Here is a 27,295-nt window from a genome sequence, read left to right as displayed (position 1 = left end):
TGTGAGCTAAGGCTGATGACTTTTATGTCCACACTGTCCTTAGAAATAACAAACTTTGTGCCAATATGGATGTCAGTACCATACCAGTAGTAAATGATCTTTGCACTTGCAGAATTTTAAAGCTTCTTCAGCCCTCACCAATTGTCTTTTCACGAAAATGTGTGTTTACCGCTATCTGGGAATTATCGTGTTAATCCAAATGCTTTCTAAACTTCATCAAGTGTTATGTTGGTTTAAGTGTGTGAGGTTTGGTTAAACTAAGCTTCTGGACACATTGGTTTTGTTATGAGCTGGGATTCTGGCATCATGCCGGGGGCTTAATTGGCTTTGATGTCACTAGGTGTTGCAGAAGCGAGTTGGAGGACTCGACTGATGGACAGGTAGCTGGACCAATGGTGTTTGTTTGTTGCTGAGATTAAGACAGGCTACCTTAGGGCTGCTTAGCTGCATGGGGCCCTCTTGCATCACATAGTTGAGTTTTTATGTCACATGGCTTTCAGTGTATTTTACACACTGAAAATAAATACGAACACATTTCTTTATCAATAAGGTATGGATTTGAGGCCTATGGTTTCTTAAACTTCTGCTGTTTTTATGATCATGTTTGCGTTTACTGTGGAGAGAGCCTCAGACTAATTCACCAAATGGAAGCACTGTTGCCAACGAAGTACCACAGCAGCAAATTTGCATTTTGAAATTTTTCATGTTTAGTAAATGCATACAGATTATACCCATATCCCTAAAAAAACGAGTATGAGCCAGTTTGTTTAACTTACCTACACCTTCACATATCGTTGCAAGTGGGTCTTATTATAAGCATATTATTGATCCCTTGGGTTACACATATGTGGTAGATTATACATGCTCACCACATCCATCTTCCAAAAGCATATCCTCAATGGTGAGTTCAACTGGGGAATTTGCCATTGATTTTTCAAGATCAGTATCACTCTCATGTCTGTAAAGTATATGAAGCTACAGCCAGCTGGAAAACTGCACATGGGAGAAGTTTGCCCTCAGGGCTTTCTGCCAGAAAGCCTTACTACTTGGTTAGGTTTAGGAAAAAAGAATGGCAGAAAGCCTTTCTGCCAGAAAGCTCTGAAGGCAAACTTTTCCCCAACTTGTTGTTTTTGTACAGATAAAACAAACAAGATATAATGTTTTAAATCAGTGAGCTTTAGAGGTGCTGGATGTTACCTTTAAACAGAGCTAGGCTAGTTGTGTCCCCATGTTTCCAGTCTTTGTGCTAAGTTAAGCTAACTGGCTGCAGCTTCATATTTACCATACAGACATCAGAGCGGTGTCAGTCTCCTGATCTAATTCTCAGGAAGAAAGCAAATAAACGTAATTACCAAAATGTCAAACTTTTCATTCACAAAACGCCTTATTTCAATAGATACTGTATGTCCTCTGGAGGGAGAGTTGGGTATTGTGGGTTGTTGAGTCCCTTTCCTTAGCAAAGGTCAGTGTGGGAATTGAATGTCTCTTTATTGTCATGAATTGTCTTTATGGATGCCAAGTATGGGTTCTTGAGTTTGTTGGGCAGGTAGTGAGAGTGGCTAACAGTGCCTCCTCAGTGTTGTGTGGATTGGCAGAAAGGGGTTGTGTCCCCATTTTTCAAGTAGGGGGTTACTGAGGGTGTGTCCCAACTGAGGTGGAATCACACATTCTATGGAAAGTGCTGCATGGAGTACAAGATGGCTCCAACTGTTTGTCTTAAATCAAGCAAATTCAGGATAGGCTTTGGAATACTTTTGGAAAACTATATCTAACAAGATTGAAAAGATGAAGCTATGATGATAGTCAATAAAATGATAGAAGGATACAGAAGGGATCATAGAGAGCTTTTTTGTGTAAACATGTAAAAGTGCATTCATGTATACTTTGACTTTGTACACTGTACTTATAGATTAGACACTTATAGATAATAAAAGAGATCTATAGGTGTGGATTAGGACACTATCAGTCAACTTTTGGATTAGCAATACCTTCAGTATTCCTCTATGTTCAGTAAAATGTTTTTTTCCCTATGAATAGAAAGGGTGCACAGTTTCCACTTGTATAAAACCCTCTAGGTATGATAGAAGAGTAGAGAGCACAGACAATATTGCTTTTACTCTTTTATTCTCTTAGCCGTGGAGCCCTCTTTTCAGGAAAAAAATATGAATTACCAGAAAAATATTTTGTTGTCTCTGATTCAGACACTGACGGTAACACTGCTAAATCGTGAAATAGTTTTTTGGTATTTTGTGTTGTGCACTCTTGAAATAGCCAGTGTCTGAAAGCCTCGACTGTTGAGAGCCCCACAGACTGGTGGGATGACTGGTGACAGTAACCAAGGCCTTTGATCAAATACAGCTTTTCTAAATCAGTCAATGTTCTGTAGAAACACTGACTGAGCAGGAATAGATTGCCTCTTCTGCAGCTGAAACCAGAACCAATCACACTGGGTACAAATGTTCCCCTGATAACATTTTGATGAGTAGACCCCTGTGAAAACACAGAGTGTGTTGCAGGGGCTGCTACTAAAAATACTTTCCCTTTATAAACTGACCTTGTAGTTTCAGGACTCTTATTTTTCTCACAAGACAATTATGTTGTTCTATTGTGTATAAGGAAAGTGAGGTCCGGCCAGTTCAAATTGAGCCGAAACGCAGTCATTTTTCATGATTCATTCCAGGGATGAAGGATGTTGCAGGAATTAGTTTGCACTTGACTACAGAAGGAAGTTGAAGGATGAAGCACGGAGGGCACTGGTAATGTTTGAACAAAATATTCCTTGTGATTGAGTGCAGACTCAGTTTATAATCTGAAATGGCTACGAAATGAACATTTAAATTGGACTGCGCATACTAAGAATCAATCAGTTATTACACCGTGCTCATAATAACATTTTACAAAACTCTATCATTTTAATTAACAGCTTTTATAAAGTTTTGCACTGTTGGGCCATGTGCACAATTAGATAACCACAATCTACTGCATTTAATTGTTAATACCAAGAAACCATGTCAGAGCAGGACATTATCAACAGAACCTCATTATCATTAGGCACATACAGTATATTGCATTGTCATATTAGTTACTGCAGTGCAATGACGAGCTCTCTGTCAAGGGAAAGCCATTAGTCATGTGAGCAAAATGGATTAGGCTTCAAACAGAGTTCAATACCAATAAAAGCATCTTGCAGTTTCTTCTGTTTTAACCATGCAGGTAAGATATCGACCAGACGTCAAACAAATACTGTAAATATAAATCACCTGAAATGGAAGAGATCCAGCAGGAACTGTATTCTGGAGGGTTTACAAAGTAATGACATCTATAGGTGTAAAAATAAGTGTGTTGATCATGTTTCAGTGTATTTGTTTCCAGTCTATTTTACAGTTGCAATTAAACAATCCCCCCCTTCCCCCGAAATTGATTTTCAAGTCTATGTTTTTCTTTTTTGTTATTGGTGCGAAACGACAAAACATTAAATAAAAATTTCACAGATATGACACAAATAGACTGGACAGAAAAAAGGGAAAGCAAATATATAGTAATAATGGTAATATGATAACAATAATAATAATAGTGGTGGTAATTGCCACCATTATTATTATAACGTTTTATTATTATAATGTTTTACTCCCAAAGTGCATTCTGAGCTGTTATACACAGTGTACTTTGTGTGTTGTTCAACTATCTCTCAGATGTAATGTGTCAAAAGAATGAATGTATTTGCACTGTGGAAGGATTCCGGGTCAGAGCTGTGTGATGGCAGCGATGCTCCACTCTCTTTCTCTGGTGTCTTTTCTAGGACACGCCAATATAAGATGCCCCTTCTCATTCCTCAGGGCACGGCGCTGTATGCATGGCGAAGGAGACTATTTTTAACTCATTATTATAAACGTCTCAAATAGAAACCCTCACACTGAAAGGTTCCCTCTAGTTGCCAGGGAAAATGGCTACATTGCTTTTCCTCAGTGTTACACGGAGGTTAGCTTGGCCATGTTCTGCTTCTAACGTTTGCTCATGCACTCCACTGTACTGCTTTGTTTCTGTATTTGTGTAATGTAATGTTACTGTCTCATAATGTTGTTGTTCTTATTGTCTCTTTCAGTGCATGAGGAACCCAGCTCTGCTGCAGAGGACAGGTTTAGTCATTAGAGTGCTTTGCCACATCCAGAAAAATGTCTGGCTCCTACGATGAAAGTGCGGGTGCTGACGACACCATGGACAGCTTCTGGGAGGTACAGACACACCACCATGTCTGTTCTGATGGGTTTTCAACCTGCAACCCCAAGCCCTTACCCTCTCTTTGTCTTGTATTGATCTGTTTTCTGAAGAAAATGAGATTAGTGTCACCAGGTTTTTACAGGAGAATTAGTCTCAGAAGTTGTAGCGAGGTTCAAGGCAGAGGGTCACTTCTCCTGATGTTGTTATTCACATTTGAGGCATTAAAAAATGCAGAAAAATATAATTAAGCATGACTTTATGTTTTAATGCAAGTATGCGAGTATGCATTTTTACATTTTGGGAAATATGCTTACTAGAGTTCTTGCCAAAAGTTAGATGAGAAGATTTATGCCACTTTCAAATCTGCCTTGTTTTTACACTTTATGCTAAGCTACATTAACCAGGTGCTGGCTGTAGCTTCATATTTAACAGACAAATATGAGAGAGGTATCAATCTTCTCATCCTACTATCGGCAATAAGCGTATTTCCCCAAATGTGGAGCTATTGCTTTAACTTAAGAGTTTCTGACTGGTGACCTGATTAGGAATTCCTCCAACTCATTTAGCAGAAGTGCAGCTTAAAATATTTTGTCTGAATGGAAAGTTGCAGTGCTTGTAAAAAAAAGGAAGATGTGTTTATCATAAAAAAAGGAAAGAAAATCTTAATTTGTAAACATGCACATGTACTTTTTTGAAGTAATTTAATTAGTTTTCATAGCCTGCCTTAACATTTTTCCTGTGTTTTGGTTAATGAAGCCCATGCCTGCCAGGAAGTTTGGAAAGAAAAAATAAATATACTCATAGTACATCAACAGTCAAATATTTCTTTTTGTGTATCTTTTTCCCTGGCAGACAAAAGGCTATGGAAAAACTAATTTAATTACTTTTAAAAAGTACTTATACATGTTCACAAAAGAAAGTGAGAATAACGCAAGACTTATTTTCTTGGTGCAAATGGACTTCCATCATTTACTTAAACTATTTGGACACAAACTGAATGGATGAATAAAATGAACATGTGTTCAGATAGCTCTTTCTTTGTTGCCAGTTTTTCCACAATAGATACTGTCTTAGTTTGTTAAAGATGTGAGTGCCAAATGTGAATCTGCTGCAGACGCTTCTTCAACGCTATCGTTTCTTATTTAAAAGAGTGTTGCCTTTCTTTATTGTCAGTATATGTATTGGAAATCATAACTGTAAACTGTATCATCACAGGACACATCACAACAAATATACAGAAATATCATACAAGTTCTATCCATCCTCACTTGTGCCGAGATGCAGTGTGTGTGTGTGTGTGTGCACTTTTTTTAACCAAATTAGCGTTAATGAATTCCCTCAGTACAAAGTGTTCTTTGTATGATGACTCTGCAGCCACAGAGACACAGACAATGAGCCTCAGTCATCAGCTACTCTGAGGCGGCCTTTCACCACATGCACCTGCCTATAGCATCTGTATACTAGCAACACAGCTCGGGTTAGCTCATGGTTTATAAATGCTTTAATTCTCAGGTTTTGCCATCAGAAACAACTGGGCTGAGAAGCACAATCAAACTTAATAAAACCACGAAATAATCCCCACAGTGCTAAATTAACAGTGTTAACTCTCGCAAAAGTGTGTTTTCATATGTAGAACCGGTCCACCTGCGTGTTGTTGTTGGTGTGACTTGGCAATCTGTCCCACAGGCCAAAACTCATACCGTCACACACCTGTCTCACTGCCTCCCTGCAGCTCTCTCATCTCAAACAGTAACCACACATGCATGCTCATGTCAGGACCAATCACAGTGCAGCTCTGCAGCCAGCGAACACATTAGACAGGCTCTCCACGAGTTGTGTCTGTGTGATGATGTATATGACTGCATGTATTTTCAGCGTATACACACGCAGGCTGTGGTTTCTATGTATTTCTGTTTCTACCTCGTCGTCTATCCCTGAGAATCTGTCTGCATTACACCACTCAAGAGGATTAAAGCAGTCATAGTTTGTGCACACACACACACACACACACACACACAGATACACACACATTCACATACACACACAAACACAAGCCCATGTCATTGCATAACTACACATGCACAGGCACAAGCAACCCCCCATCACAACCCTCTATTCATCATGCACCATGAGCTCACGCCCCCTGCAGGCACTGAAGAGGTGGAGCCACATGGCCTGACACTGCTTTTAAGGTGGTCTTGCTTAAGGTGGCGAGATGAAAAGGCATGAAAATTAATAATTTAATTTAGAAAATAACCCTGAATACTGGCTGAAGCTGTTTCTTGTTGGATTTAAATTGTGCGTGAATAGTGTAATTGATCATATATTGAAATTACTTGAACATGCTGTGTATTTCAGAATATACCTAAAGATATGCTTAAATATATGTCAAAACTGGCCAGCCAATAAATTTATACATGTAGATATCCAAAACAGTGCTGGATAGCATGCATTATAGGATAAAAGGGGGCAAGATGCCCACCCACATGTAACTCAGCCAGCGCCCAACAAATGCAAGTGAAGTTAATGTCTATGTGTTGCCTACATGCAGTAAGGGCTGCCATTTGTAAATGTCCCTCTTACTGCTTTGGAATTGTGAACAGCAACAGATTTTGTGGAAACTTGATCTAATATGTCCTTGCTAGTTTTAAATGATCTGTGTAATTTGACAAAGACAGACACAGAGTAAGATTTTGGGAATCAATGAGGAATGCGAGGAAACATTCGTAAGTGTAGAGCGAAATGTAAATTTGTTTATTCTGTTAATTATGAAAATGTAAAACTGATATATAAATATACGCTTCATCAGTTTTTTGTATTTTTTCACGTAGACATGCATTTTGTAGTTTTTTTCTTCTGTGATACATGTAAAGACAGATTTGTTTTCTGTACCTTCAGCCTATTTGTCTCTCTTTTCTCAGGTAGGGAACTACAAACGTGCTGTCAAGAGATTTGATGATGGCCATCGGCTCTGCAATGACCTCATGGGCTGCCTGCAGGAACGTGCCAAGATAGAAAAATCCTACGGTGATCAGCTAACTGCATGGTCCAAGAGATGGAGGCAGCTCATTGAGAAAGGTCAGCATTTGGGATGGGGTCAGTAAAATAAATAGCTCTACAAATGAATGTACTTTACTCTGTCTTTCAATTTGCCAAAGCTCCGTTTACACAGTTTGATGTTTGATGTCTGGAATTAATCCTTTTGTCCGACCCCCAGGCCCACAGTACGGCTCAGTGGAGAGAGCCTGGTTGGGTGTGATGAGCGAGGCAGAGAAGGTGAGTGAGCTGCACCAAGAGGTGAAGAACAACCTGGTGAACGATGATGTAGAGAAAGTGAAGAACTGGCAGAAGGAAGCCTATCACAAGCAAATTATTGGAGGCTTCAAAGAGGCCAAGGAGGCGGACGAAGGCTTCAAGAAGGCTCAGAAGCCGTGGGCCAAAAAGCTCAAAGAGGTGAGGGGGTGTAAACAAATTTATATGACTCATCATCTTTATCCAGGTTTAAAAGAACATGTTGTATTCACTTCATGAATGTAAGACACACATGAGCTACTTCCTGGTTCTTTCTGGCTCACATTTTGTGTTTGTGATGTGTTGCTTTGTGTCACATCAGTATTGTAATCTCTCCTCACTCATCTATCACTCTCCACTATTTTAAACTTTAAACTTAAAATCATAATACAAATGCAATACACAAAGTAACACCAGGTCCTGCTGGCCTTTGAAGTAGTTTTAAACCTATTATTTATTCATTATGATAGAATTCACGTTATTTCTATAATATTGGACGTTGGACGTGAGTTTCTCTGTAACTAACTTGACTGTTTTGGTTCACTCAGACCAAAAACAGAGCTAAAAGAGAATGAATATTGGACTTACATTTGCCAGGTTGTCAGAAACTCCAAATTAATGCTAATGTTGCTCCCTTACTGCTGGATGTGTAAATAAGCAACTGTTAGATAACAAGTTCGCCATATGAACTTAAAAGGTGATCATATGTCAGTGTGGTGTTCACAACATGTTTCCTCTGCCCCCAAGTGGACAAAAAAATCACTTATTGCAGGTTTAGGTTTCAGTTTCTGAATCTGAACAAATCTCAGAGCAGAGGTAGGCTGTACTAATGATTTCTTCTTGGCCAATTCTGGAGCTTCTGCATGACACTGTCTATGGCTGCACCCATGGTGTTTTTACTGGCACATTTCCTGCTCTGAGACCTACATTTAAATACATTTCATTTGCATGTGATATTTAAAACAAAATCTCTATGAGGCAATAGAGTTAGTCACTAATTAATTGTCACTGGACCAAGTCTTGATGTCCAGCTTAGGGAGACACTTTGTAGATACTGACTTCACTGCCTAAAACCATTGGTATAACACTGTATTCAAGGTTGAATTTTCCCTTGATTTGGCTCTTTTGAAGGGCTGGCGATGTATGACATACAAAGACCTAGACCCTATCAGACACATTAGGTGTTACTGGGTTTTCTTGACACTACATGGAAAAAATGAATTTCTTCCTTGTGCATTGATACATTTTTTTTAATGGAAAAAGTGTGTCATTCACCACTTTAACAGTATCTTGTTTGTACTCACTTTGATCTTTTTCCCTAAATAGCAAAATATGGCTCTGGTCCTGGATATAAGGACATAATGATATTTATGTAGTTATATATACAGATCACACTAAAATAGACTATCCTGTCTGGACAAGGTCATTCCTTTTGAGATGAGTAAATCTGACTCCCTTGTGTTCCTTTGGTCAAATCGGATCATGTATTTGAGATACTGACAATGCCTGCGTTTGGACATACAGATGGAGACAGCTAAGAAAGCGTACCACATGGCCTGCAAGGAGGAGAAGCTGGCTGCAGCCCGAGAGGCCAACGGCAAGACTGAGGCTTCTGTCACACCAGACCAGCAGAAGAAACTCCACGAGAAAGTGGACAAATGCAAACAGGATGTGCAGAAGGTGAGATAAAAAGAGATAAAAGTCTGTTTAGTTTGAGGCGAGTGAAAAACAAATATGTCAAGAACAAGAAGCTGTTCTCTGTTCTCTGTTCAGGCATGTCTGATAAACAGCAGATCAACACACACAAGTACACACAATCACATACATATATAACATACCTGTATGTATCCACACATATTCCACAAAAAGTTTTGTACAAAAGGGTGTTTTATGTTATTTTTTTCTTACATTAGTCTGTAGATGTAAGACATGTTTCTGTGCAAACAGTCACAAAGTATCACCCTGCTCTTCTGGCAGGGTTTTAAATGGCTAATGATCAGGCTAATTGATCAGGCTTTTGACACATTATTATATCAAATGAGCAGTTTAAGATGTTATATTGTGATAGATGTATGTAGTGTGAAGGCAAAAGTGGGGTTTTGTATTTTTAATGTGATACTTTTGGTTATAGAAACAGATTACAACATTGTCACAGTGCCCCGACATACCGTAAAGCTCTTTAAAGATGAGTTGTAGTGCAAGCTTAAAGGGCCATTTAAGTTTTGTTTGGGCTTATAAATTTGGGATCAATTTACTTAGAGAATATCAAGTTACAAATAAGAATAAGCCAACTATTAAAATAGAAATAATAATTAAACCATGCTGGTTCATTCCAGCCGGTTTATTTTCCACAGAGGCTTCAGTCATCACTGTGTTTTCTGTTTTCTGTCTCAGGCTAAAGAAAAGTATGAGAAGTCTCTGGAGGAGCTGAACAAGTGCACCCCGCAGTACATGGAGAGCATGGAGCAGGTGTTTGACCAGTGCCAGCAGCATGAAGTCAAGAGGCTGACCTTCCTTAAGGAGGCCTTGCTGGACATCAAACGCCATCTTAACCTCACCGAGAACCCAAGGTCAGCCAGGCTGAAAGAGCCAGTTTTATTTAGGTTTCATAGAGCTGCTGCTTTAGGATCACTGACTGTGTTTTCTGTGACATATGATTTAGTAAAATACTGTATGAGAGGTAAAACAGACTTTAGAAACTCTGTTTTTCCTCATGTGATTTTTTATATGTATTGATCCCATTTAGCTCTACTGTATATTCTTCTGTTTTACCACCATCTCTGTGTGTCTTACCCCTGCAGTTCATTCCCCTTCATTCAGATATAATTTCAGCAAATAAATTACATCATTCTTAATATAAAATTCATAGCATGTACATGGGTAAAGAATTTGTTGAGCATGATTGCATATTGCATACTTTACTTTTAATCAGAAATAATCACATTGTGAACACATTTATAATAGATTTGTTTGATTTGGGGTGTCCTGGTAGCTCACCTGGTAGAGCACGCGCCCCATGAACATGCATGTTCTCTCTCTCTCTCTCTCTCTCTCTCTCTCTCTCTCTCTCTCTCTCTCTCTTTCTGTCTGTCTCTCTTCAGCTGTGCCTATCAAATAAAGCCAAAAGCCCAAAAACATAATCTAAAAAGATTAGTTTGATTTGTTGTGTCACATTCAGTACAGTTCTCTTCAAATTGATTAATCTCAACACACTTCTCAACCAGGCATGCATTTCTCATTAGCGTTCAGACTCACAGCACTAATTAATTAATTATTCAGTCAATGACGTTTCTGCCAAACTGAATTTTGTTCAGAGTGAATGCTTGTCATATTCTGGGCTGTTTTTAACCTGCATGTAACAAGCCCGGACCCATGGCAAAGTGATTTTCTGGTTCTTTAATCAAACCTGCCTTTGGCTGCCATGGATTTTGCCCTTTCTGTTTAGGGAATTGCATTGTAGTTCATCCTGACTGGTTTCATCATTTCAACCATTTCATACTTCTCCTTTACTATCCATGACTTCACCTGTGTTTACCTGAACTGCTGGTTTTTGGGGAAGAAAACATGTGATAGCTCAAGTTTAAAAGAAACTGCTTTTGTGGGTGTTCATAGTGTGCTACATACTGTAGAAGAAGACTAAGCATTATAATTTTATATAGTTTTCGTTTTATTTATCACTGAATCCAGTGATCTTTCCTTCTCAACCATCAAATAATATTTTATCATAAAACGCATATATTTATTCACACAAAAGCAGATAAAGGGAATGCTGTAATTAGATTCCACTTAAAAGAAGACAAAGTCAGCATATTAGACATTTTCTGTGAATTTATATTATAATATTTTCTACAACTATAATGACCCAACCCATAAGTGCCAGCTGTAAATACAAGCACACATTAGCATTCAGAACTGGCTTGTTTAGTTTCATGAGCAAAAGACATTATCATGAAAGCCAAAATAAAGTGTTATTACAGTATGTGTGTATTTTCTGGATTCAGTTTGATCATAACGACCACAGTGCAAGTACAGTCAAGCTTTAGTTTCTCTTCTTAAATATACTTATATGAATCTGTTTTTCCAATTTGCCAAACACCTATCACATTTCCTCTTAAAAAAGGCAGCTCAGTGTGTTCCTGACTGGTTGTATTGGCTTGAATTTAAATATGCACAAGTTAAATAGGCTTTAATATCCCTCCAGGATCACTGAATGAAGCTGCAGAGAGGCATTTGCGCCGCTGCTAGACATTACAGTATATCATCGCTGTTTACGAAGAACATACGCTTATCTTTCCAAAATCTAGTCATGAAAATTAAATCGGTAAATTTTCAGTTTTCAATGTGCTGTAGCTCACCTCTTCAATCCAACATAGCATAAAAACACTTGGATTATGCCTAATTTTACCAGAGACTGCATGTAGAAAATTTCCTTACTGCATTAATATATGAAACCTAGAGAGATTGGTTTATCCTGTATTTCAGGTAATAAAACTGCAAGGTGCACGTGCCCTTTTTAATCTATTACAGATTGCAGAGATTTGGAAAAACTTTGGCAACATAAACAATAACATCCTTGTAAAGGATTATTAGGATTATTCAGGCCAAATACTTCAGCTGTCGAGGGCTTCAGCTTCAGCAGAAAACTCAGGGAAACACTTCAGTCTTGTCATGACCCGATGTGGGATCTCTCTCAACCCAGAATTTGGACTACATTGTGGGCTCTGTTGGCAAATTGGCAGCACCCACAGGTCTCTTCTGGCACTTCGATCGTCACTATTTGTTCCATTTTCCTCTCCTCAGCTATGCCACAATATACAGAGAACTGGAGCGCACAATCCTGGGTGCAAACACACAAGAGGACCTGAAGTGGTTCAGCAACAACCACGGCCCTGGGATGCATATGAACTGGCCTGCATTTGAGGTACAACATTAAAACTTCATACAAGAACATAATAAACCTCTCCTCTTCATTTACTACTTGTCTTTATTCTGCTTTCATGTGTTTCTTTTCGCCCTCATCTCCAGGAATACAACCCAGACCAGGCCAGTGCTCCTCCAAAGAAGAAGAAACCAGACGGAGCCCCACCCACTCCAAGCACTGACCATGTGGCTCCACCTGGTGATCGTAGCAGGTTAGTTCAAGGAATCTATTGTTTACGATCACATCAATCACACTGAAGCACACTCTATTTAATCATGAAATTATATTTTCTGACAAAGGTCCTTTCTTAAATTATATGAAGTGAGTAATATTTCTTTTAGTCACATTTAAATTCTTAAAGGATAAGACTGGTGATACTGATATTTGTGTTTTTATCAACAAATCTCATGAAAAGACCAAAACCAGCAATGTGTTAGTCTGTTCCCTGCCCTGTCTGTGGCTCTTTTTAAAGGGTAAATAACTCCCTAAAACACGTGAGCACCGTAGTTTTTAGCTAATGTTACTCAAACAGAAGTAAAAAGTGTATTTGTTGGGAACTATTTTCAGCTGCGGATTTTGGATGCTAGTAAGTATTTACAACAGCAGGACGGTGTATGTGGGATCAATTCAAAATAAACTACAGTGCCATGTTTTCCCTGTGTGATAGTGATGCTTATTGATGTGTTTTTAATAGTTTTAGGACAACAGTTTAGATCTATGACACAGAGGAATAAGATACACAGACAATACATAGTAGGATCAATTCATCGTTGGTTTTGACCTTTTCATGTTATTGTTTTTGTTGTTTTTTGACAGTTAGAAAGACTTTTCCTTTAAAAATGCTTTTACAATGTTGTTTTGGGGGTCACTCAACATCAAATATCACCCATGTTTTCGATCCTCCAGTGTGAGCAGCTATGAAAAAAACCAAGCTTACTCGACTGAGTGGTCCGATGATGAGCAGCCCACTACGTACTCTGGCAACGAAAATGGTGGGAATGGGAATTCATTCGAAGATGATTCCAGCACTGGAAAAGGGGTCCGTGTCCGCGCTCTCTATGATTATGAAGGCCAGGAACAGGATGAGCTCACATTCAAAGCAGGTAATTATCAGTGACCAAATGACATGATTTTGTCTACCATCATGCAGCTATGTTCATGTTTACTCATTAATTTATGAACTTATTAATGTATATAAAGGGCTTGGGACAAGCTGTCGCATCACACAGGTGGTCAAAAATCACCAACTCTGTCCTGATTTCTATTCTAAAGCTCCCTTCCTCTATGGAAGATAGCAGTGATTAGTCAATAATAGCCACGTGGAAAACAAATTACAGGCACTTGCCACCAATTAACACAACCTCTTTGGGAAATGGTGTGAAAAAGTGCTTTAGAGCCCCATGCAGTGACATGACTAACAATTTAAAGACAAGCTTTATACACAAAAAATAACTACTGTAGAAGCCACAGCTGTGCATCTTCATCTTGATTCCCCTACTGCACATCCAGATCCTATTTTTAACTACACAGTTTGAGATAAGGTGTTTTTAAATGACCTTAGGCATATCTGGCAATGGCTGAAGGAGTTCTTTAAAGACTTCTTGTACCTGCATGCAAATTCTATTAGAGTTTATTTGTTATTTTAGAAAAAACTGCAGGTGCCCTGCAGAGTTTTCTTGTAAACAAACAAAGTTACTCACCAAAGTGCATTGTGTGTATCCCTGAGGTCAAACAAACGTGTTGAATGCATTTCTTTCCTCAGAAAACATTTGCAAAGCTGATTTTTTTTTTTTTTTTATTTTGAAACCTGCAATATTTGCAACCATGTTTACTTGCAATCAGTCTTCTTCTTCCTTGCATTTTTTTTGGCACATTGCTGCATTTCTTTGCGTTTTACAACTGCCTGTAGATCAGTGGAACAGCGTGATGCCATTGGCAGGAATTGTATTGCATCATACATGTGCTTGTGCGTTCATGTGAACAAACAAAATGGGCCCACTCATTGTTCCATAGTGGTCAAAAGCTCCACAGGGTACCTTTAATTAACTTGACCTTGATTGTTGGGTAAAACTGGGTTGGCATCGCCTATTCACACTCAGTTAATTGAAATTCATTAGATATGGAAAAAAATGTAATTAAAAGAAATCTTGAAATCTGCATGGCTATACAAACAAAGAGCAGCTTCCATTGAAGACACTGAGGTCATGTCCTCTGTATTTTTACTGGGAATTTGGGGGTTTAGCAGCCTGAGGGAATTTACATTCTACAATTAAAAACTAACACTAAGTGGATATTTTATAGGCTGATTACATCATATTCTGAGTAACTTAGCACCCCCTGAAAATCTTGTTTTATGCTGACCCAGTAGTTTGATGTCTCACTTTGCTGTAGTGATGTACAGGTGTACTTCAAGACATCACTGTTGGGTGTGGTTACAGATGCAACAGGCTGGAAACATTCAACCAAAGAGGACAGCAAAATGCTGCTTTTCAGCCTGGTGTTAAGTTACTCTTTAAGATCTTTAAATTTGACTACTTTTAAGCCAACAAAAACAGAAATTCTTTATTTTCCTACCACAGTTTTATTCCTGGCAGTGCGGAGAATACTTTGAAACAGCATTTAGACCATTTAGAATATACAGTAATTGAACAGTTAAAGGAATAGTTTTGGGAAATACACTTACTCACTTTCTTGCAGAGAGCTAGATAAGAAAATTAATACCACTCTCATGTTCGTACGCTAAATATGAAGCTACAGCCAGCACCCAGTTAGCTTATATAAGGACAAATACTGGAAACAGGGGGCAAACAGCTAGCCTGGCTCTGTCCAAAGGTAACAAAATCTGCCAAAATATGACCTCAGTATTTCTAAAATACTGGCTACAATACAGTACAAAAACAGATATTACATCAATAAGTATTAAAAAAAAGATCTAGAGAGCATTACTCTGCAGAAATGTGGAGCTGTATTTATAGATATCTTCACTTAAGATTTGGATTTACATTCACTATTTGACACAGAACGGCGTGTTGATTAAGGAGTGGTGTCTCCTTCACAGGTGATGAACTGACCAAGACTGAGGATGAAGATGAGCAAGGCTGGTGTAGAGGTCGTTTGGACAGCGGCCGAGAGGGACTGTACCCGGCCAATTATGTAGAGCCAATCTAGTCACGTTACTGGACAAGGACCCGCCATTGGAGGCAGCTTGAACTGTCCCATCCAATTGCACCGCACATAGCCAGAGACTTAAGAGCAACACATCCCTTGCCCAACAGATGCGCCAAGCAGTCTTGCCTAAATAAAAACTTAGTAACCTAAAAGACAATATATCAGTATAATATATTTTATCCAGCATTTGGGGTGGGTGGACTTACACATTTTAAAACAGGAGCAGCAGTTATTCCAGTATATACACAATCAACTATAACATCAAAACAGTGCAGGAACACATTGCTTCTCTGTGTAGCTGTATTTAATATATAATGCAGCTTATTTAAACTTGCAGTATACTGCAGTGTGTTCTCTTGTGAAAATGGGAAGATAATATCTTCAGTTAAACCCATTCGACAAAGAAGAGCTTCTCTAACCTGCATTGTGTATATACAGTGTGATGCCATTTTTGTGTAGCATTTTTAATGCTGTGTGTGGTCAGTTGTCATTCTTACACCGAATGCTGTGTAGTGTTAAAGTTACCACAACAGACAGTATCCTCTATTTTTTTTTCTTTGTTTTTTTTGTTTTTCTTTGTGATTTGGTCTAACCTCTTTTCCAGTGTGTGCAGTGCTATGTGTTTTTAACTGTTTCTGAACTTGCATAGCAGCATGCGCTATGCAACAACTTGCATTCCCTGAATCCTGCAGCCTGGTTTAGGCTACAACGTGATGCAACACTTCTACCACTACAAATGCAGAGTTCACGTTTGAGCATCACATTCTTCTGGACATGCACACGCTTCTGTTTTCATGAAAGGAAGCTTGTTGATGAACTTATTTTATGTTTGTTTGTTTTGTTTTTACATAGTTTTTTTTTTCTTAGCATCACAAATCCTTTGACAGTGTCATCTCCATGCAATGCAGGATATACAGTTTCTGCAGACGCTTTCATTCTTGGTTCAGTAATTCAGGTCTCATTTTAATCCACTACTGCTAACAAGAAACATGAGTGATACATTCCCTCAGAGCAAAGTCGGAACAAGTCATCTTCTTGAGGTTGCCAATGCAGTAAAACAGGGGGTTTGAACAATGCCTATGCCGGGCACTTTTCTTCCAGAGCGAGGGGCCAATGGAGGCATGTCAATGCATTACTGTGCTACAGATGGTTGTTTGAAGATTGAAGCCTCTCCAACAGGACATGAATGTACTAGTGTTTGGGCTTGAAAGAGGGCATGTTGTCTAAACATGGTTCTCCATTGTCATTTAAAGCCCTACCTAGCAAAAAGCACTAGTTATGTGGCCCATTTCCCTGCTGAGCCAAAGAATGACCCAATACCATCAACTATCTCTTTTCTCTCCATGCAATAACTTCACATATCACATATAAAACAGCTTCAGTGAAGATCAACTTGTAGCTGCCTCCCAGTCTAGTCCACCCAAACTTCATTTGTCTGCAAAACACTGCGCAATGACACAGGGAATACATTTGTCACCAGTACTGCACTGCTTGTAAGATGACTCTTAGACAGTGTATTACATGGTTATTTTAAAATTTTTAACTTGCTCCATAGAAATTAAATTTATAGCAGGAATTGCATTTATCAGATGTTGATTAGTGAGTTATCTCGCTACGAGTTGCACCTAAATCTCTGATTAGATGGGAGAGATGCTTTTTTATAACTTAGTCGTCCTGAAGTTTTAAAATTTCACTGGACCAACAGCAGTCAGATGTGTTTAGCTCTGTGTCTGGAACAGGATTTGACAGGTTTGGGTCTCACACATGAGGAGAAACACATCACCAGCTCACAAGTTGTGTCTTAGAGTAAAGCTGTCCAGCATAGCAAAAAGGACTCCTATCATCTGTCCCACATTCTTGATGCGCGTATGCACACACACTCACACACACACACACACACATACAAACACACATCCATTTAATACACGATATACACAATACATGCAAGTTCAAACACATAATCCACATTACCAGGTTAATATTTTGGGGGAAAACATCTTCATCATCCAGTGTGTATGAGTTGTGTAAATGTAACAGAAAAAAATGTTTAAAAAAAAATGCAAGTGATTGACTATTAAGACAAAATGTAGTGTTATACATGTAAATGTGTTTCATTAAAATAACAGCAATGGAAAACATATTAAATAGGTACCATATCGTATGAATTTCATTGCAATGGAATTGTCAGTGTATCATACAAGCGTGATGTTATCCCACGCTGTCAGATTTGTATATGATGATGTAATTTAAAGATTATATTCTATTGTAACTGTACAACTGTGTTGAGTTGAAAATGAGACCTAACCATGTTGAGGCAGTAAAAAGGTGTACATGTAAATGCTTTTTTTATGTTGATGATCTCTTCCTTATGCACACAGGGGACAGCAGCTCATGTTGTTTAAACCCTATATTAGCGGTCTAGAAGATGTATGTTCATAGTTAGTGATGTACTTTTATCTCCTAACTGGTGTAGTGCCTGTTCATCTTGATGTAACAAGAAGTTCATTTAAATATGCATAAAGATGATTATGATCACAGATAATAATGATGATAGTGATGAAAAACCAGACTCAAATTTGTTGTGATGGTGTCAATATTGCGATATTGGTTTGAAAGGGAAACAAGTTTGTTGAAAAAAATAATGAGTGTCCGTGTGTTTTTTGTTTGGACTGCACATGTGATTTTGAGTGATTTATTATACTATTCCTTGTTTCTACTTCTAAAGGAGACAACATTCGTAATTTATTGCTTCATTGTCGATCCTGTACATAAACCCAAAGACAGAAATGTAAAAAGGATTATCCATCAAGACAGGTTTAAAATAAATATTAACTTACTTTGGCATTGCTCTGCAACTTCTAAATATTCTCGACACTTGAATGGGAATGACAAGAAGTGTCATTGTTAAAAAAGAAAATTTTTAGGAATAGTTTAAAATTTGAAGAAATAATGCATATTTGCTTTCTTGCCGAGAGTTAGATGAGAACACTGACACCACTCACATGTTTGTATGGTAAATATATACAGAGCCAAGGTAGCTGTTTCCAGTCTTTATGCTAAGCTAAGCTAACCGACTGCTGGCTTCAGCTGCATATTTATCGTACAGATATGAGAGTGGTATCTATTTTATAACTATATCTAACTCTCGGCAAAAAAGCAAATGTTTCAAATTTCTTATTTCTTTTAAATGTTTCCATTGTTAGAAGACGAAATATGTTTCCTTTTGAGAAACCAAACATCACACCAAAAAAATGTATTTCAAGCAAGAGTGCTAAAGACAACAAATAAAATACAAATAAAATAAAATCGAGTGTTAAGAATAATAAAGTAGATTGATATTATGATAGGCAGGAGTGCATAGTTCACTAGGCAGTCTTTACAATTTAAATCAAACATCAAATACAATGAGTGAACGAGCTTCAGAGTTCATGTTACTTCTACTGTATGTCCAGCATATCTTTGGTTCCTCCTCAGCTCATTCTCTTCAGATCAGCCAATCCTCTTCATCATACAGGGTTGACAAACTGGTAGACCAGTCTGCGTGATACATCAGGCTTTCGAATTATACCTTTCTTGTAGTACTGACGTATAGAGCGACTCAGTTTGTCATAGTTCATAGCCGGGCGGTTCTTCCTGATGCCCCATAGCCTGGCCACGTGAGCGGAGTCTTCTATTTTGAAAATTCCTTTAGACAGGAGAAAGAAGATGTACTCAGTTTGGATTCTGAGGTGAACAAGAACAACATTAACAATGGCTCTGTTCTATTCAAGTGTCCCAGTAAGCCATGATGGTGTGGCAATGAGCCAGCATGCACAATACCAGGACCCTGAAACAAAATCTAAATGGAATTCAGCCATTTTTGATTTTATTAGTTACACCTGTGCTTTTCCCATTGTGAAATGTCTTCACAGGAAAAAAAGGCCTATTACATAAAAAACATACAGTAAATAAGAGTCACTGTAATCAGTTACGTGCACCCAAACTATCATCCAGTTTCTCTGCTCACAACTTTGGATGACTCTCTTATCACCTCACCTTTCTCTTGGTTAAGCCAGCGGATGCAGCGGCTGTAGTAATGAGGCTTGAGGAGCAGCTCTCGGAGGAACTGCCACAGGTGGATGGGCTGGCTGGGGAAGTTACACATCTCATCTGACCAGGAATCATCATCAGCTGCTGAGATTTTCAGAAATCAGATGTCCCACGTTTTTTCACTTCACCTTGTTTTACCTTAGTATTTTACTCAGTGAAACCATTGCAGCTATACTCAGAATTGTTTTAATTGTCTAGAAATCTAGTTATAACCAAGAAATTACCAGATTTGCTGTCTTCTGGTGGGCAGCGCTCCTTCATTGATGCAGCTAAAGACATAAAAAAAAACAATCATGTTGGAGTTTACACCACACAGAATACTTAAAGCCAAGTCTTAAATTTGCTCTTGGTCACACTGCATTTGCTTCACAATCAGCCTTTCCTAATTTGCTAAATTGATGTAGGTTAATTTCCCAGTGTCCCTGTTGTTATTACCAGATCTCCAGATATCCAGATGAGCATACAGCATGTCTCCGAACTGCGAGGAGCGTTGTCTGAAGTCTGCTTCTGTCATGGAACACAGATCCCTCCCGGTCAGCTCCTGAAACATCGTGCTGACCTGTGGCAGCCTGTACAGGTGCTCGGTCCAGAGTAGCCACTTCTGAAGGTGCACTGAGCTCCAATCCAAGGGGTCTAAAGAGGAAAACACAGAGAGACAAGGCATTTTCCTTTGCACAGCTCCCCACATGTTCTGCTTCGATTTTCTGATGAAATATGTCAACAACCAGACCTTAAATGATGACAAGATTAAACAGATTTTTTTGTTTCACCGATTTCCAGTTCAGTAGGTCACTAACAGACATGTGTTTTGATGAGGCTGTTATTTTACACTGAATTTTATATTGTTGATGATGATTGTTGATAATACATATTCTCTACCACCCACTATCTCTTTAACTCAGTTTACCACTTCCCAGATTATCATATTACGGGTGCATATGTGGCAATCCACCAATATTTCACAATTTACTTGTTTTTGGAGTTTGACCCGTAATAGGGACTAAAAATCAGAATATCTCCACCTCTGTTGCTTCAATTTTGACCATTCTTTTTTAAATTAGTCACATGTGAATCGCCCAGCATTAAGAAAGTGCAAACCTGTGAAGGTCTATTAACTAAACCAGGACACAAACACACTGTATTATGCTATCAGTTGCACTATGGGAAATGTAGGCTCCAGCGTTTCTTGAGTTTGACCTATATTAGGGACAAAAAGTCAGGATATCTCCCCCTCTGCTGCTTTTATTGTGACCATTTTTTAAAAATCTCTCTCTTGCAAGTCCTGCATCTTAATGGATAATGTAACACTAAATCGCTTGCTTACTCTTTTAAAGTGTGACTATGATACAACATGCATTATGAGGCACCATAAATGTGGGTTAGATAACAACGTGGTGTCACAAAAGCAAATAATCACACACACAGTTTATGATTTTAAGGCTCTAGATAAAGACTCAATTCATAAAGTGAAGATGATCTTCTGTCAACAAACATTTGCACAAGGTGGGCAAGGTCTCAGATGCTCACCTGGTATCAGCTGTGTCACTATGGATGTTGATGTGAGAGCAAACAAACAAATGATGGCTTTTGAAAGTTTATTTTATTAGACTACATCTTCTGCCAACACTTTCTACAGCAGGTTCCTCTACTTAAATGTCTCTCTGTGATGATAACATGACATTAACCAGTTGCATGCTGTCCTACCTGGTGCAATGTTGAGCAATTTGCAAGCCGTGTCAACATCCTTCAGCACTTCTCCCACCACCATGGTCTGGACCTGCTCCAGACACCGCTCCTCCACCTGACCCTCCATCTCAGAGGGGGGATCCTGGGCTTGGCTGATCTTGGCTGGACTCAGCTCCAGAGTCCTGTAGGGAGGAGCGGCAGGAGCTTCGGCCTCTGTCATCCTCAGCACCAAGGGGTTCTCATCTATAGTTAATCTGTCATAGCAGGGGAGGTAGACCCCCGGCCAGCTGAGCTCAGGCAGCCCCAACATGCTGCGAGGCGGTTTGATGTCCTCTGCCTCGTCCAGCCAGGCCATCCTGGTGTCAGTTTGGGAGTGGCTGATGTAGAGAGGCAGGTGTGCCGTGCAGCCCATGTGTTCACAGCCTGGACTCCCCATGCTCAGGTTTGTTTTACACTGGAAGAAGAAAGCACTGTTTTCATAATATGTTGTGATAACAGATTTTCACCCTATGTGACATTGTCAACAGTGACATTGCCTTGTGAGACAGAGTTGCATTGATGCTTTGCTGAAACCATACCCAAATGCCCAATATTTAAACAGTAGCAATCTTAAAGTAAACTTGACATTTGTTCTATGGTATTTACTTTGATGGGACTTACTTTGAAATAAGGAATCTGTCATTCCAGCTAACTGCCAACTGGAGCGTTTGTGACGGTGAAATTCATTGAGGCCATTGTTTGTCTTTCTGTGTGTTTTAATGTAACTCAAAATTAGAATTGATTTCAGATTCTTATGAATCTATATGTTTGGAAATATCCAGGTCAAACGGCTTCAGCATGTATGAAATTCTGACCATCAACAGTATCAGAAAGCATTCTACGCTACCTTTTAGATCGTAAATACAGATAAAGAAAGGAAGATCAGTGGCTTCTTTGAAACTCCCTCTATAAGTAAAAATGTTATGTGTTTGGCAGTTTTACTGAAAATACAAAATGCATGTGATCATGGTAAAGGAGTTGTTTGGCTACTATCACAATGTTACACCCAGTGCCTTTAAAAAAATATCAAGTCCATCAGGTCATCAAGATGTATCAGAAGTTAATTGCAAAAGAAGGCTTGATAGAATACAGCATAAAGGGTGGGACACATATAATATGTGGATAATGGATAAGTAGCTGGAGCGTATTCATGTATGAGTAAGAGCTCACCATGGGAGTGGTGCTGTACGCAAGTATTTCATTTGACAAAATTATACACCTGTTTCAATTTAAAGTGATTGATGTAAAATACTTATGCATCTGTTTAATACATAATGCTTTTTAATCTGTTTTGCCTCTTTTCATCCACCGCTACTCTGGGCAGAATAGAATATCTGAGGCAAAAATACATGATAAAAGTGAGTGAAAGTATCCACAGTCTTCACTAAATCAGATATAAAGAGTAAAATACTCAGACTCTATTCACACTGAACACATTATGCTGAATATTATTCACAGGCTACATTTTGGTAAACGTGGAGTATGAATGACTATGCAAATGGTAAAGACAAATAGATTGATCAGGAGACCGGTCCTCAGTCAAAAACATTTTCAAAACCATGGCACATGATGCAAAGTGGTGTGATAAGAAACAAGGCAGGTCTCAAAACCTGGACTGCTGTAACAAAACAGAGCTATAAATAACCGATAACTGATCAAATAATTTAAGTATGTTTGCAAGAGAAAAGAGGAGGAGAAATTACATTAATAGAGCTATTTATTGCCCATTTCCAACTATTTATTTTCCAAATTTACTTTAATATCAAAATAGAGGAACAATTCTAAACGAAACCATTTCTGTGACTATGTGAACAAGGTACATGGCCTAGATCTCTGAACACATGGTCTCTACCATTATTTCCTCACCTCCAGGTGTTTAATTGTTTAGCTGAGGTAAAAACTTGCTCTTCTAGATTATCCTTTCTCTCTGCGACAAGTGTCTTTTCTGTGTGTGTGTTCTTTGCCGCACAAATGAAAGCAGCATGCTCATGAAAACAAGTTTCTATTATTTGTAGACTTATATTTGGTGCTGTGTTTTACACCTCGTTAGATAGCAGCCAAACTGATACGCGAGGCATTCAGTCGATATGAAAAGCTTGGGTCATTCATCGCTGTCTGCATTCCACTGTTCTTTGGACAAAAGGTGTTTGATAACACGCCTTAATGAGCTGTGCTCTGTTTAACAAAATGTCTATGTTTGTGTACATGTGGCTGTAAGTCTGTATGAGTCTGTGTGCATTCATGTGTGTGTGTGTGTGTGTGTGTGTGTTTGTTACAGGTTGCAGGGTGGCAATAAAAAAGAGAGTGAGAGAGAACAACTAATATCACTATTTCTTAGCTATACACACAATTTAGCGTTTATCTTTATGCAAAACATGGATGCCATAAATCAGCTCAACCATTATTTTTTTTACTGGGGTCTAACAAAACGTCATTGGTGCCATGTATCCAATTATAAATATGCACATTATCAGAAAATAACTGGGGGAAAAAACAGACAAACAGTTATAAAATAAAAGTCTATTTTATTGTCAATAATCAAAGTTGATTATTGACAGTCCCAATCTGAAACACATCACTTTAAAAATATCTGATGCTTTCAGTGGTCTAGACATCATTATAAAGAAAGCAAATTCATTATTATAATCATTATCAGTTGGAGCTCTAGTAGAACAACTGATATTGGAGGTAATAGTAGTAGTAGCATTGGTGGCAGTATAGTCAGCTAGTATAGTCATAATAACTGTAGAGGAAATAATGGGTGCAGAAATATATTAATACATTGCAGTCATAACATTAGTAGCACTAATAGGTTAGGGGTAGTAATAGTAATAGTAGAAGTAGTAGTTACTAATTACTTTGCATATTACTGTAAGATTTTGCAAATAATTAATTAAACAAATAAAGATAAAAATAATAAATTGTAAAAACAAACATGTAGTCATCTCATGGAATATGACACAATATTCTTGATTAATACCCAACAGAATAAAATAGCAAAAGCTCGCTCCACCTTGACCATCAACAACATCAAAGTGCAGTTTACACTTTATTGTATCAGTATCAATAATATAATATAATATGATATAATATAATCAAGTGTCCCAGTAAGCCATGACGGTGTGACAGTGAGCCAGCATGCACAATACCAGGACCCTGAAAGTAGCTAAATGGAATCCAGCCATCATTTTAATATTTACACCTGTGCTTTTACTATTGTGACGTGTCAAAATGTCTGCTGTGAAAAAGGCCTGTTATGGTTTTTATTTCAATTAATGTTTAGTTGTATAGGGACAAGTATGTAGCACGAGCCAGTGCCACATACCATAGCATTTATAGCTCAAGCTCATTTTCAATGACCCTAGATGGGCCAAAACTCAACACTATAATACATACAGAACAGCACAAGACACAAACTATTTACCATCAATGATACAATAAAATTACCATAAAACTCAATGACAAGCACCAGCATCATTCATGACTGTTCCCACTTTAAAAACTGTTTCAACTTGAGTTCAATATGATCCAAGTCGTGATCCATTTTAAGTTCTGTGGGTAAAGATCCACATTTTGATCCCCTGAAGGATTTACGAAAGAGCACATTACAGTGCCCCAAAGTATTACTACTTTTACTTAGGTAAAATACCTGAATACTTCTTCCACTACTGGTAATAGAAGTGGCAGCAGTGTTAGTAGCAGGTAGCAGGTAGAGCCTTATTGTGAACTGTAGTCTTACCTTGTCAGTGTTTGACAAAAGTGGATTCAGTAGAGTTTCCAATGCTGAGGTGTCTTCTCAGCTCTGTCTGCCTCTCCTCCTGAGCTGTTCCTCTGTCTTAGTTTAAGTGTGGACAAATATCAAGGTCCTGTGGAGACCGTAACTCGATTGCCCTCAGGTGAGGATGTGCTGTATGTAGTCTTTGTCTCCTACCCAGCACTCAGAGCTGGATCACTTCGGTCCACTCCAACCACTGTTTGCAACACCTTGTTTGGTCCAAGCAGCAAGAGTCTGACTTATTTGGGACACAGTGCCTTCGTGATATATCAATTCTGAAAGAAAGGGTGTGTCCCAATGAGGGAGGAAGTGCCTAAATAATAATGACTTGGGGCAATAGTCAGTGGAGAGTTCCTTAAGTAAACAAACCTGGTGAGTCTTAACAGCCTGGGGAGAAGCTGTGAGGGCAAGAATGGCAGTTTTAAGGATGATATTCTTCAAACTTCAAACCGCAAACCTACTGAAGCCATAGCATAAGTGAAATCTAATTGTATCTAATCTAATCTGATCCACTAAGGTAACTGTGCCAAAGTTCACCATTCTTTGTGAGAGGTTGAGGAATAATTCATGTGTATTTTGGAATAAATCTACAGCTCGGGTCCAGGAGTAGGAAACTCACAGCAGAAAACGTTCAATCACACTTTATCATGACACGTGTTACACTTGACTAATACTCACTGTCAAGGTGCTCCACTGGATTAGCACACTGTTTGCATATGGAAGCTGCTTTCCTTTGAAGTCATGCTTGATGAAAATTAAAGTGAATTTCCATGGTGAAGAAATGGTCCCAAACATCTTTATTAATCAGTCCCCACTGGGCCTATTGGGGACTACATCTGTGGGACTGAGATGATTAGATGGGAAATGACATATAGAGGCTAACTTTTGTCATCATGTTAACCGAAAGACAGGTGGATATCCTGTTTAAAGAGAGAGGATCTTGTGTATGGATAATTAATATCTGATTTCAGCTTGAACTCACATGACGCCAGAAAGGCTGGTTATGTAAGGATACATGGGCTCTAGAGCATTTGTCGTAACATCCATGAAACACCAATAAATCATCCACAGGAAGATAATGGTTAGAGTTGTTTTGAAAGGTTGAAAACTATTACTGGAAAAGTTGAATAACTCATACACAGAGCAAGTACCAGAGTAAGAGAGAGGGAAAGAGAAAGCAAGTGTGTAAATGTTTGCTTAAACTAAACAGTAATGTTTGTGCGGTTGTGTCGAAATATTCTAAAGAGCTGCTGCCTGCGTATCCACCCACATAAATCATCTTTAAAACCTTCTTAAAAATTGTAGAATTACAGCTTTAGCGGTTGAAGGTGCTCACAGCCTGTCCGTTTAGCTTGCGTTGATGAAGTTAAAAATGAGTCAGAGTTCTGCCGTAAGGTGCTACTGCTTGAAAAACAAGAACTTCATCTACTTACTGGAGCTTTTTAGTCAGTTGGACCTTTACAGAGAGTCATTCAGCAGTTAATCTTGCGTTTACTGCATATTTCTCTTGTGCCTTGCTGTAAAACATCCAACATTCAACCTGAGCAAATGTCAAGTGATTGTTGCTCCCTCAGGCAGTTTGGTTCTGCAGACTGCTGCTGGACAGAGCCGTTGACAGACACAACAGGCCCTATTGTGGGGCACCTTATTAGACCAGTAAACCTCCAGGCTAACATGTAATCTGACACCTCCTTGAAGTGCAAAAGAGAGAAAGACTTCACTCTGCTGTACACCTGCTGGCCATGATCTGTCTCACGTTTGAACTACAGTTACTGTTTTCTTCAAATAAACCCTTAATTAAAACTGTTCTAATCACTCTCATCATTTTAAATATATTGAGTCCTCACGGACACCAGAAACCAATGCACTCATCTCGATTTTGACAGTTAGCCCCGCTGCTTATTTTCAAATTAGAAGCACACGGTGTTTGAGTGTATTTATCTGTGGTGCTTTACATGGCTTGCTTGTCTGAAGAAAAAAATGATGAGCAAGAGCAGGTAGCGTATGTCAGTTCAGTCCCCAAGTGCACACACAGCACAGCACATTAATGTGTTCTATAAAATAATGCAGTCAATTATGCAGCAGTGTCTTGTTATATGCTTTTTATG

The 27,295-nt window shown here is 38.6% G+C and overlaps 2 protein-coding genes across 11 annotated transcripts in view; one reads left to right on the top strand and one right to left on the bottom strand.

The window, feature by feature from the left end:
* The window catches only part of LOC122883175 (protein kinase C and casein kinase substrate in neurons protein 1-like), a 36,113-nt gene extending 17,873 nt beyond the window's left edge, over nt 1-18,240 (top strand). For 3 of the 4 annotated variants that reach the window (XM_044211505.1, XM_044211506.1, XM_044211507.1), the window contains 9 exons: nt 4,103-4,232; nt 7,140-7,314; nt 7,436-7,671; nt 9,034-9,189; nt 9,904-10,079; nt 12,310-12,430; nt 12,535-12,641; nt 13,337-13,533; nt 15,489-18,240. In XM_044211505.1, coding sequence (XP_044067440.1) covers nt 4,173-4,232; nt 7,140-7,314; nt 7,436-7,671; nt 9,034-9,189; nt 9,904-10,079; nt 12,310-12,430; nt 12,535-12,641; nt 13,337-13,533; nt 15,489-15,598 — 1,338 coding nt within the window. In that variant the 5' untranslated portion in view covers nt 4,103-4,172 and the 3' untranslated portion in view covers nt 15,599-18,240. The remainder of the gene's footprint in view (nt 1-4,102; nt 4,233-7,139; nt 7,315-7,435; nt 7,672-9,033; nt 9,190-9,903; nt 10,080-12,309; nt 12,431-12,534; nt 12,642-13,336; nt 13,534-15,488) is intronic. The other variant, XM_044211508.1, reaches the window with a different exon arrangement.
* LOC122883177 (SAM pointed domain-containing Ets transcription factor-like) lies at nt 17,135-26,801 on the bottom strand. Of its 7 annotated transcripts, XM_044211514.1 has the most exons (8): nt 25,866-26,798; nt 25,557-25,585; nt 25,152-25,462; nt 21,392-21,827; nt 20,123-20,320; nt 19,912-19,956; nt 19,634-19,771; nt 17,135-19,283 (listed from the first exon to the last, which is right to left on the bottom strand). In XM_044211514.1, exons 4-8 carry the CDS (start codon nt 21,807-21,809, stop codon nt 19,105-19,107), a joined length of 978 nt encoding a protein of 325 aa, XP_044067449.1. In that variant the 5' UTR covers nt 21,810-21,827; nt 25,152-25,462; nt 25,557-25,585; nt 25,866-26,798; the 3' UTR covers nt 17,135-19,104. The 7 variants fall into 7 exon arrangements, with proteins under 7 accessions (XP_044067449.1, XP_044067447.1, XP_044067448.1 ...); XM_044211512.1 differs by having other exon boundaries at nt 25,557-26,798; XM_044211513.1 differs by having other exon boundaries at nt 25,152-25,585.
* Between the last annotated feature and the right edge of the window lie 494 nt (nt 26,802-27,295).

Source organism: Siniperca chuatsi, linkage group LG10 (genome assembly GCF_020085105.1).
Source record: "Siniperca chuatsi isolate FFG_IHB_CAS linkage group LG10, ASM2008510v1, whole genome shotgun sequence".
Classification (NCBI taxonomy): Eukaryota; Metazoa; Chordata; class Actinopteri; order Centrarchiformes; family Sinipercidae; genus Siniperca; species Siniperca chuatsi.
The sequence above is the reverse complement of the archived record's forward strand: the minus strand, read 5'-3'. Positions and strand labels throughout refer to the sequence as shown.

What these genes read in the sequence shown, in the direction of transcription:
- LOC122883177 (XM_044211509.1), bottom strand. Translation starts at nt 21,809, where the DNA reads ATGGGGAGTCCAGGCTGTGAACACATGGGCTGCACGGCACACCTGCCT. An exon ending in TCTGGATATCTGGAGATCTG is followed by an intron (nt 19,957 to 20,122) that starts GTAATAACAACA and finishes TTATGTCTTTAG; the next exon opens with CTGCATCAATGAAGGAGCGC. An exon ending in CTGGCTTAACCAAGAGAAAG is followed by an intron (nt 19,284 to 19,633) that starts GTGAGGTGATAA and finishes TCCTGTCTAAAG; the next exon opens with GAATTTTCAAAATAGAAGAC.